Below are 11529 nucleotides of genomic sequence, written 5' to 3'. Positions count from 1 at the left end.
AAACCTTTACCAATCACACAAGGAGGGGGGAGGAGGGGGAGGAGGGGTGACAGGCACATGCTGCTGTTTCCCAGCCAGCTTCAGCGACACATGTTCTCCACCTCAGAGTCCTCGCTGCACGAAACAAACTCTGCATGTGGAGGAGGAGGAGGAGGAGGGAGGATGTATATGGGGCAGAAAGCAGGGAGGGAGGAGGGGGAGGAGGGGGAGAAAAACCGGTTTCCAATAGAGACGGATGATTTGTAGGTAACAGTTGTTTGCCTTCAGCCTGAGGCCTGCAGAGCTCCTGGAGCAGGTCTGAGTCTGAGAGCTGGTCCCAGATCAGCTCCAACTACACAACTACACAACTACACAACTACACAACCACCAGCAGCTGAAACTCTGCTGTAGTTTGAAGCTGTTAGCTCCGTCCTCCATCTTTCTCTCTGACTCCTCCTTTCTCTGACTCCGCCTCTTTCTGGCTCTGTCCCTTTCTGACTCCGCCTCTTTTTGACTCTGTCTCTTTCTGACTCCTCCTCTTTCTGACTCCGCCTCCTGCTGTCTGAGCTCCCGCAGGCCCAACTGGATCATTTGTTTATCAGAACTTCCTGTTCCGGAGGTTCTGGATCAGTTCTGCAGACGGTTCTGTTGGACTTTGGCTGCAGTTTCTCTCAGTTTCAGTTTTCAGGTTGTAATGCTGACCTTTGACCTCTTTCAGGCATGAAAAGGCTCCTAAACTCAAGGGATGAACCGGAGGCGTGTTGAGACCAACAGAGATCTGATGCATCTTCATCATCATCATCATCGTCATTAAGACCAAGAGCGGAAAGGTCAAAGGTCACTCAGAGACACCTTGAGACAAACATAAATATCAGCGCTCTGATTGGTTCCTGGCGGTGCAGACTACTTCCTGAAGTCTATGGTGTGTCTTATTTCCTGTTTGTTTATTTCGGTTCTGGTGCTTCATGTTTACAGCAGAGGTGATGGATGGAGACGCTCAGGAGTGACCTTTGACCCCTGCCTCTGAATCAGATCAGCAGCCCAAACATGATGTTCAGGTTCTGTTTCTCTGCTGCAGGAACCTTCTGCAGAACCGACTCCGGCTGGTTTCTGGCGCTGCCCCCATGTGGCTGAAGAGCGCTACAGCAGGCAGGATTATCCTGTAAAAGCCTCGGTTTCTAAAGTTCCGATGACTGTCTGACAGCATGGAGCTGGTTTATTTCCTGCCGCTGTGTTCTCACCGAGGTGAAGTCATTCAGGGTGTAGTTGGTGTCCGCCGGTGCTGCAGCTCCTGTTGGTATTTGAAACACTCGGAAGGCGTGTTTGTTTCCCTCCTGCAGACTCAAACCTGAGTTTGGGAATGTTTGGTGACAGCGAGGGGCCTCTCGCTGCCGAGGAGGAAGCTTGTCTCTGTGACTCGCACCTGGACCAACCAGTTCTGTGATGCTGATACATGCAGATACAGGTGACTCACCTGTAGCTGCAGGGAGGGGGGGATGGGCACGTTGGCGCAGGTAAGACACAAACAGGAACACGCTCCTCCTGTTTGTCGTTCCCAGAACCGTTAGGAAAACTCCGAAACCAGATGAACGGACTGATCCTCAGGAGCTCCAGGTGTGTGTGAGCACAACACCAGGGCGGAAAGACATCAGCAATGACCTCAGAGGAGCAGCTGCTGCTGCCCGTCAACCTGGGAAGGGTCAAAGGTCATCTGGAGTCCATCGTTCTACAGAGAGAAAGACTATTCACAAGAGGAGACAGCTGCTGATCTTTACCCTGAAGGTCAGACCGTGTAGTGAGCTCCATCAGCCTCTACAGGCCTCAATTAGCAGGTCAAAGGTCAAAGGTTAAAGCCTCTTCTCTCTGAAAACAACATGGCAGCTCGACTCAGGTTCATTTGAAGGAACCAGAGCAGAGGACAGATTTTTACCCAGAATGCCCTGCAGCTGTCGGCACGGCGGTGGAGGGCTGATGGTCTGGGCTCCTTGCAGCCACAGCAGTTGCGTCTTTCTGTTTGAGTCCGAACACTGAGAGGGAATCGTTCAGAGTAAAGATCCCGTTCAGCTCAGGCAGGTGCAGAAAGGAAAGGCTGCCGCTCCCTCCGGTGGCCGACTGCGTCCACTGCACCTTCCCAACCCGCCAGAACCAGAACCAGGTCAAAGGTCAGTGCTGCTCTAAATGTCATGTTTGTTGGAGCAGCAGCTGCAGAAGCATTCAGACAGATCAGTGACCTGTCTGCTGTCCAAACAGAACCGGCTGGAGGTTCTGGTTCTGGACCGTTGTGACCCACTCTTCTTTCCAGCGTTGCTTCAGCTCTCTGAGGTTCTGGTTCTGGTTCTGGACCGATCTGCTGTGTTTGGGATCATTGTCCTGTTTGTCGGACAGAATCAGCCCGACCATCAGCCCTCCACCACCGTGCTGACAGCTGCAGTGCATTCTGGTTCTGGTTCTGGTCCAAAGTCTTCTGGTTTTACTTCATAGATTGTTTTCATCATTTAGTCCTAAAACTTGTTTTATTTTGTTGATCTCCTTCCTGACAGGAAACATCTGAAAGAATCGGGTTTATTTGGACTTTTCTTTGTTCTGCAGAGCTGTGAAGGCGACAGCTCCCTCTGGTGGCTGCAGTCTTCATTTAACAAAACAACTTTTATAACTTTTATTCTTCAACAAAAACCAGACAGACTTTAGAGCTTTTCCACATGCTTTATTGACAGAAAAGAAGTTTATTATTTCAGGTACAGAATAAAGAAAAAAAGAGATAAAAATCACATAAAAATCACAGAAATTAAAGTTAAAGATTATTTCCTGATTTAACAGATTCCAGAAAAATGAGATGCTTTGAGTCTAAAGATCAGTTATTGATTATTTTTTCATAAATTAATCATAAATAAGTTTTTATAGTTTGAACTTTTATTAAAAACTTATCAGAAAGTAAAAACATTTTTTATTCAATTTATTTTGGTGAAACCTAAAGTTTGTTTGTTGTTGTTGGATTTTAAAATTAAACTTTTAAAAAAGTTTTATTTGTTTTTGGTTTGAATTAAATTTCTCAGAAACTGAAAGTTGTTTTAGTTTAATTTGATAAAAAGTTAAAAATAAAACTCAAACTTTGACTTAGTTTTGGTTGTAAACATTAAAAAAAACTTTTAACCTTTCAGTGATTCTTTGTTTTGTTTATATGTTTAGATGATTTTAAATAAAACTCCTGAATGCTTGATGGTTTTTTCTGTAAATGTTTCACATTAAACGGCTTTAAATGAACTTTTAAACAGTTTTATTTGTATCATAAAAAGTGTTTTAATCCACAATAATAAATCCATGTTGTTTTAAACTAGATAATCTAATCTGGACTCAGTTGGATTAAAGTGTTTCTGCTGAATAAATTCACCTTCAGATCTGAGAAACTAAAGAGAAGATGATTTAAAGATAAAAATGATTTGAATGAAAGCCTGAAGTGATGATGAGGAGGAGGCGATGAAGATTAGGGCATGATCTTAACTTCAACCATCGCAGTCACCTGCAAACAAACAAACAAACAAATAAATGACCTGAAGGTCAAAATAAAAGCTGGGCTTTTATTTTTTAAAGAGGACTCGTCTGTGAACCGGTCATTTAACGAGATGATCGAGTGAATCTGCTCAAATAATGGAATCGTTACCTCGGGCAGGTTCTGGCTGTCCAGGACCGCCACTATGGTTCGAAGACCCGGTTTCTGGGGGCTGAACTTCACCTTCTGGGAGATCTCAGCAAACGGGCCGATGGTGCTGAAACACAGAGACGTGTTAGACCTCCGCGGCAGCCGAAGGTTCGGCGGATGTCCGAGCCGGGTTTACTTGTAGTGGAACTCTCGGTGCTCCAGCAGCCCGGCTCCTTCGATCACCAGCTTGGCGTTGTAGAGGGTCATCTGCAGCGAGTTCTTGAAGGAAACGGTGACGTACATCTCCTGGTTGACCTGAGGCCGGCCGCTCAGCTGCAGACAGAGAAACGCCTGGGATCAGTTTCATCTCTGCAGCCGCGTCGTTCTGAGCCTTGGTAGCCAATTACATGATTACTCTTCTGGGAAAGAGTCAGAGGCTCATGGTTCAGGGTGAGCCCGGCTCAGAGTCCCTACAGTCAGGAGCTGCTCAGGACCAAAGAATAACAACTTTTAACTGTTAAAAGTCCGACAGCTGCTTGAAGGACAGTTTTAGACTAAAATCGTCTCATGTTGAGAAGTTATAGCTGCTGGGATGACTCTCAGACTCCACAATAACTCTGTGAAACCGGCGGATTGGTTCTCACCGATATGTTGATTGGAGGGGGATTCAGGGCGACCACCATGATCTCAGACACCTTGTCAGTTTCGGTCTGTCCTGTGACAACGATGTGCAGGCCGGCCTTGGAGCCCAGGTGAGGCATGTACTCCTGAGGCGTGATGTCAAACATGGCGCTGTTTTCTGCAAACACACAAGCCTGACCTGTTAACGAGTCCGTTCGTCCAAACCCAAACCCCGGCGTGTGTCCAGGTGCTCACTCTGGAAGCTGGGCACTTGCAGAGAGAAGTCCTCGGACCTGAAGCTCTGTGAGACCACTCCGGTGTAGTAGGCGATGGACACCTCCAGGTGAGCTTTCACCGTTTTGTGCTGCTCACTTTGGTTGTAGAAAGTCACCATGACATTCACGGTTTCGCCCAGAGGACGCTGGACAGAAGCAGAGACGGACTTACTTTCATCACACCTGGACACGGTCGGGTCCAACAGAACCTCAAACACATCAGAACTGGTCTCTGATTGGACCAAACAGGCTAACATTAGGGTCCTGGACCGGACACTGATGGTGAGAACACAGGTGTTTTACCGGGTCGGCCCTGACTGCCAGAGCCAGCTTGGTCTCAGGAAGCTCCGAGTGATCCCTTGACATCCCGAACTCCTCCGCCTTGGCCATGGTCTGCTGATCCTGGGGACTGCCTACAGACACCATCAGAGTGCAGCTTGTTTCAGTGTTGGCCTTCTGGCTCAGGTGGAACCTGCGCCGTTCGGGTTACCTTCAGGGTACTTGTAGGTGTGGGTGACGTTTTCAGGCGACCAGCCTCCCATAGCTTTGGTGTAGATGAGGATTCCAACGTAAGTCGTGTCCACCTTGAACGGACTCAAGTTGCCGTATTTGTCGCTTTTCATGTGGACCAGGTCACTGTTCACCTGGAAGACATATTTAGGTTAGTGTTACCCTCAGAGACACACCTGGACACTGGTTGGTGCTGTTTCTGTCCAACCTCAGCAAAGACGAAGCCACAGTCAAACGGGTGATACAGCTCCCCGTCCTTGACGGCGATAACTGGAGCTGGACCACAACGGAAAAATCCTGAAACACAAACACAGCTGAGTTAATCAGTCTTCCACGAGTCCCTGAGTTTGGTGTCCCTCTGTCGGCGTGTCCTACCGTCACTGGTCTCCTGGGGCGTGGCGTCCACCACCTGCCAGCCGGAGTATTTTGGAGGCAAGTCGACTCGTTTTATATAGGCTTCGTTCCAGCAGTGGTAGTTCCTGCAGAGCAGACAAGACGATTACTTCTTCTGACCACTCTCTGTGAGACGTTTCTGGTTCTGTTTGTGTCTTTGGACCCACCAGATGGAGTCCCTGGTCCGGCGCCGGTCCGGCGACCCGTCAGCCATGAAGATGAGTTCGGTCTTCAGGTTTCCCGTGTTGTCGTGGGCCGAGTTGAAGTTGGTGATGACCCTCGCCGGGATCCCGAGGCAGCGCATGACTGAACGGACAGGATGTCTGTGAGACACTTCGCTCCAGTAAACCTGATTCAGGTCAGAACTGAATCTGACCCTCCTCATGTTCAGGTTCATTGTTGTCTCTAAACTTATTGTTTGAGCTTCGGGTCATTTCCTGCCTCCTCCTCGTCACAAACATCTGCCTCTAACTTCTCTGCCCAACTGTTGGATTTTAGCTCACGTCTCAGCAGGTCAACTCTTAACTGACACATAGATTTTACTTATGGCTGTTAAAGCCTTTTCTAACGGTCTTACAGGTGTTCAGGACGCCGGCGTACACCCAACACTGAGCGAAGGACACCGGAGCGCCCGTGTTGTGGTACTGCAGCAGGATTTTGGCACTTCCTGTCCAAGTCGTTGGAGCTACACCCATGGAGAAATCCTCGCCCCAGTTCCCCACCAACACACCGTTATCGTCCTGAGAGTTGATCTGAAGACAGACAGAAGACGATTTTCAGTTCAGGACCGGTCCACCAGGACTGTCCTCCTGGGACAGAGAGACTAAAGGAGTCCAACAACGATTCAGTCAAACACAACTTGTCTCCAATCAGAGTCAGGAAAAATAAAAACATCCAAACTGAGTGAGAGTTTGGATTAAAGCAGCTGGAGAACCAACTCAGATCAACTGTTAACTGATCAGCAGTCAGTTAACGGTCCCTCCATCCGTCCATCCATCCGTCCATCCAGCCATCCATCCATCACCAGGACAGGTGGACAGACGGATGGACGGACAGATGGGTGGACAGAGGATAGACATCATTTGTCTTCCTGCTCCTCCTCACCATGGCGGACGCCGTCCGAAGGACTTTGATGACGTCACCTCGACTCTCGATTGGCATCCGGCAGACGTCCAAGATGTAGATACAAGCGTCTAGAACGCCTGCCTCAAACTGCAGGGCAGCAGAACCCAGGAGAACCCAGGAGAACACATGAGAACCCAGGAGAACACATGAGAACCCAGGAGAACCCAGGAGAACACACGATAACACATGAGCACACATTGATAACAGCATGTCGGAGGTCAGAGGTCACCTGTCCGAAGACCCAGCCCCGTTCGGACACCTGGTTCGAGGTGCCCTGGTAGATGATCCCCGTGGAGTTCAGGACGTACTCCCAGCGTCCAGCGTCGTCAGGATAAAACACCTCATCGTCTGCAACCAATCACACGAGCCGAAGACTTCAGGAGCCAACCCCAACACCACACCCACTGCTCTCTGAGTTCGGATCATTCTTAATAAATTATAGGAAATCAGGCCTCATGATCATCATTTTAAAATTATGGGATGTTTTACTTTTAGGACTGCAGGTTTTTTGCCACAGTTTGTTGTTTTTGAAATTCTAGTTACCAAACTTACAACAAACTGATGTAATTTATCTATAATCCTGTCAACAAAAGCTTCCAAACCTAAAAATCTACAAACTTTAATGATAAAAACAGCCTATTTGGTCCAGTTTTTAACTTCCTGATTTAACTGCTTTAATCCACAAATCAAACAAAAGCACAAATAAAGTCAAGAGGCTTTAAAAATGTAGATGAACATTTACTTTTAAAAACATTGTTTGATATAATTGTTTTCATCTTGAAACCAGCAGTACCACTGCCGGCCACCAGGGGGCAGCAGGAGGAGGGAGGCAGTCACCTTGAGACCAGGGGTTGAAGAGCACATACAGGTTGGTGTTGGGGTTCTTTTCGGTCCGTTGCATGCCGTTGCCGGTAGAGACGGCCACGTACGTCCGGTACAAACCCACGATGGCCCTGGGGTGCGGCGTGATGCCGAGCGACACCACCGCACCCTGCGAGCCCAGAATCTGTCCCCCCCACGAACCACCGGAACGGTTCCCGAAGGTCACCACCACCATGGAGTCCTTGTTGGGTGTGGGGTCCGAGCCTGTGGGCGGCGGGAACGCAGTTAGACGCCATCTTCAACGAACAAACAGGTTTTTATAAAAGATAAACCGTCTGTGACCAACGCTGAGGATCCAAGACTTCTTTAATTTAATTAGATTTTAATAAACAGAGAGAAGATAACTCTTAAAACTTTATCTACATTCTGAGTCGGTTCCTGTCAGATTTTATATTTAAAACCTCATCATTCACTTTTTTATTAAACATGAAGTGAAGAGAAAAGATGGAACCATTTCCTGAAACCAGCGCCCCCTACAGGGCGGCAGAGGGTCTCATTTAGGATGTCTTTATTAAAATCAACTCATTTTGTTTTATTTGGTTGTTTTCAGCACATAAACAGCAGAACTGATATTTTAGTATATATTTAGAAATAAAAGTCTCTTGGAGCAGTCTGCTTTGTTAGATTTAATGGTTAATTTTAACGTTTGTAGATGAACTCTTACACCAAATAAACTTTCTGAAGCCGGGATCAGTTTCTTCACTCAGATTCATCGAACTGATGGTTAAACGGCTGAAAACTTTCCAGGAACAGCTTCAACGTGTCGACATGAAGGGCTAAAAGTCCTCTGAGGGCCTCGGCCAATCAGAGCAGGGGTCAGGCTTCCAGCTCACCAATCAGGAACTCCACCTGGAAGTCGTCCTCCGGCTGCAGCGGGCGGTTGCAGCTGACGTCGATGACAAACTGCTGCCCGCGCCGGACCACCAGCAGGTTGGTCATGTACTCGTTGGTGAAGTGGTTCCCTTCGTTGAACGCCTTCTTCATGTTGATGTCCACCACCTGCAGCGGCTCTGAGGGAGGCAGACAGCGTCGTCATGGCAACCTGACACCCTGAAACATGCCCCTCCCCCTCCCCCGACTCTCACCTGCTCCAGGTGGAGGCGCCCGGGGAGCAGCGTCGGCTTCACCCTCGAACGGCTCGAACTGTTTGAAGTCGGCGCCGTCGTCCAGCAGCAGGTTGGTGCTTGGCACCTGAAACATCAGCACAGTTCAGTCAACGCCATGTTGTCTCTGCTCGCCGCCTTCGGGCTCGCAACGGTCGGGCTGGGGGCGTTTACCGGGTTGGGGAAGCGGCCGCTGAAGTAGGATTTCCTCATGGTTGAAGATGGAAGATGTCACTGCGGCGACGGCGGAGAAAGACCAACAAAACTGAACAAAATCTGTGGATCAATGAATCTGTGGATCTGTGGATCAATGAATCAATGAATCTGTGAATCAATGAATCTGTGGATCTGTGGATCAATGAATCAATGAATCTGTGAATCAATGAATCTGTGGATCTGTGGATCAATGAATCAATGAATCTGTGAATCAATGAATCTGTGGATCTGTGGATCAATGAATCAATGAATCTGTGAATCAATGAATCTGTGGATCTGTGGATCAATGAATCAATGAATCTGTGAATCAATGAATCTGTGGATCTGTGGATCAATGAATCAATGAATCTGTGAATCTGTGAATCTGTTGGAGGAAGAATCCTGAAACTACAGATGGAAACGTTTAACAACGTCTGAAATTCTAACGTTTCTTCTCTAAACTTCAGCAGCAGTTTGGTTTCCTTCAAGCCTCGACCTTTAAAAGTTTCTAAAAGTTTTATTTTGAAACTCCAGGTCCTTTTTATTTTATCCTGACACCAGGAGATGAAATCTGCCTTCGGTTCTGCAGGTTTAAAATAATTTGAATGAAAGTCTGAAACTCACGGCTCAGGAGGAGAGAAGTTCTTCTGCCGGGTCTCGGATCCGATCAGACGATGATCCGAACGGCTGCAGCATCACTTTTATACCCAAACTCTACTTCCTGTTTCACAGAGGACTTCCTGCAGACTCAGCAGAAATAAAACCAGCTCAGGTTTGGATTCTTATAAAGACAAATGTCCTCAGAAGAATTCTATTTACAATAAAACTCATTTATTGACATTTTCCTTCATGACATTTTCCACGTCGTGGAAAACAGAAATAAAAACAGAAATAAAAACAGAATTCGATGATTTCTGAATCCTTTTTAACTGTAATTCAGTTAAACTTCAGTCGGTGGGAGTCTTGATGCCGGCTGTCCCGGGTCTCTGTGGTCGTCTTCAGAACAATCCACATATTTTCAACAGGAGACAGGTGTGGACTGCAGGCGGGCCGGTCTAATTCCTGAACTCTGGAAGCCTTGCTGCTGGAACCTGAGCAGACAGAGACACGGTGTTGTCTCCCTGAAATAAGCTGAGACATCCCTGAAGAAGACGTCTCTTGGATGGCAGACATGTCCACAGGTTCAAGGTACCCACTTATACACCCCCATACCATCAGAGAGGCTTGGGGACAAAACGTCCCTGATTTCTGAAGACAGTTTGAAAGGTGGACCCGTCAGACTGCTGGACACGTCTCCACTTGGCGTCAGTCCGTCTCAGATTGATGACATTATGGTCTGTAGACGATGAAATCCCTAAACTGAGAGGCATTGTTCTGAAACTGTTGGACTAATTTCTCACTCAGTCGTTCATAAAGTGGTCAACCTCGGCCCATTCCTGTTTGTGAACGACTGATCCTTCCAGAGAAGCTCCTTTTATCCCCAATCATGAGGCTCACCTGTTTCCAATCAGCCCGTCCAGCTGAGGACCGATCCACTCAGGTGTGTTTGAGTCAGCCTGTAGATGTCTCTGTAGAACGTTCTGCAGGCATCAGATTCAAACTGAGGGAATATTTAAACAAACAATAAAGTTTATCAGTTTGAACATTAAATATCTGGTCTTTGTTGTGTATTCAGAAATCATCGTTTTGTGTTTTTATTTCTGTTTTCCACGACGTCGGAACCTCAGGATCGCAGGTTTTATCAGAAAGGTTCAAGGAGCCTCTCAGGGAGAACTCAGGTCCTGCTGACAGGACACAAACTGCTGCTAAATATCTGCTGATGAGTTGAAATATTTATAAAATACTTTCTTCAGGAGGAACTTCCTGCGACCGGGTCGTCCTGACCCGCCGGGTCCTTCACTTCCACTTTTCAAACTTTGTTACGAGGAAGAACCAAACGTCTCCTGAACAGATTCACAGCTCAGAGTGGAGACAAACTTTAGTTTGAAAATCTGCTGACAGCTCTAAAAAATAAAAGCTCCAAAAACTTTAAAATCATCTTAAAGACATAAAAACGAGTCAGAAACATCAGGCTGTCAGGCTCCTGTTGGTCTCGTCTAATTCCTGGATTGGTTTCCTGCTGTTTCTCCACACCTGGATTGAGTTTGTTAATCGTCACTTCCTGTGTCTCTGGTTACTTCCTGTGTCTCTGGTCACTTCCTGTCAGATCTTCTGGACTCAGTTTCATTAATTCTCTCCTGATGTTTTTGGTTCAAAATGTCGGCGTGACTTCAGCTGTGTCGGACCTTCAGCTGTCTCGGGTCAACATGTCCCCCGGACAGGAGGAAACAGGAAACAGGAAGTGAGAGCAGGTCGTGTTGAACTGATCAGATTAAAGCTGACAAACACAACCAGCTGCACAGGATTAATAAACTAATACGTTCTTTGACTCTTAAACTCATCACAGATGAAATCAAGACATCCAAACAGAAGAATTCAGACTGTCCTATGTGGGACTTTGGTCTCTGGTCCTGTTCGAGGTCTCCACGGACAGGACCTGGACCTCGGGGTCTCGTCTTTGTTAGTCCAGTTCCTGGGTGGGGGTGGACGGAGGACTCTTTAAAGTCCTAAAGGTCTTTAATTAGTTCATGGAGTCCACAAACAGTCTTAGAAGCTCAGCCAACAGTTGGTCGCTCCGTTTCCTCTTTGGTTCATTTCTTCAACAAAGATCCGACCCTGAGAGGATCCTCCACTGTTAATAATCTGATTAATAACCTGATTAATAATCTAATAACCTGATTAATAACCTGATTAATAACCTGATTAATAA

The 11529-nt window shown here is 47.1% G+C and overlaps 1 protein-coding gene across 2 annotated transcripts; it reads right to left on the bottom strand.

The window, feature by feature from the left end:
• Window positions 1–3212: 3212 nt before the first annotated feature.
• Window positions 3213–9390, bottom strand: LOC108229231 (coagulation factor XIII A chain-like). Of its 2 annotated transcripts, none has more exons than XM_025003452.2 (18): window positions 9345–9390; window positions 8700–8801; window positions 8508–8613; window positions 8256–8432; window positions 7378–7626; window positions 6770–6888; window positions 6520–6627; window positions 5993–6167; window positions 5583–5721; window positions 5398–5501; window positions 5231–5319; window positions 5003–5156; window positions 4816–4925; window positions 4493–4658; window positions 4261–4415; window positions 3813–3949; window positions 3638–3743; window positions 3213–3496 (listed from the first exon to the last, which is right to left on the bottom strand). In XM_025003452.2, the coding sequence occupies exons 2-18, from the start codon at window positions 8736–8738 to the stop codon at window positions 3461–3463; spliced, it is 2169 nt and encodes a 722-aa protein (XP_024859220.1). In that variant the 5' UTR covers window positions 8739–8801; window positions 9345–9390; the 3' UTR covers window positions 3213–3460. The 2 variants fall into 2 exon arrangements, with proteins under 2 accessions (XP_024859220.1, XP_037829070.1); XM_037973142.1 differs by having other exon boundaries at window positions 8700–8759.
• Between the last annotated feature and the right edge of the window lie 2139 nt (window positions 9391–11529).

Source organism: Kryptolebias marmoratus, linkage group LG21 (assembly GCF_001649575.2).
Source record: "Kryptolebias marmoratus isolate JLee-2015 linkage group LG21, ASM164957v2, whole genome shotgun sequence".
In the NCBI taxonomy this organism is placed as follows: Eukaryota; Metazoa; Chordata; class Actinopteri; order Cyprinodontiformes; family Rivulidae; genus Kryptolebias; species Kryptolebias marmoratus.
This window is presented reverse-complemented; position numbering and strand designations above follow the sequence as displayed.

What these genes read in the sequence shown, in the direction of transcription:
- LOC108229231 (XM_025003452.2), bottom strand. Translation starts at nt 8,738, where the DNA reads ATGAGGAAATCCTACTTCAGCGGCCGCTTCCCCAACCCG. An exon ending in CCCCTCCAATCAACATATCG is followed by an intron (nt 3,950 to 4,260) that starts GTGAGAACCAAT and finishes CTCTGTCTGCAG; the next exon opens with CTGAGCGGCCGGCCTCAGGT. An exon ending in CACCGAGAGTTCCACTACAA is followed by an intron (nt 3,744 to 3,812) that starts GTAAACCCGGCT and finishes TCTGTGTTTCAG; the next exon opens with CACCATCGGCCCGTTTGCTG.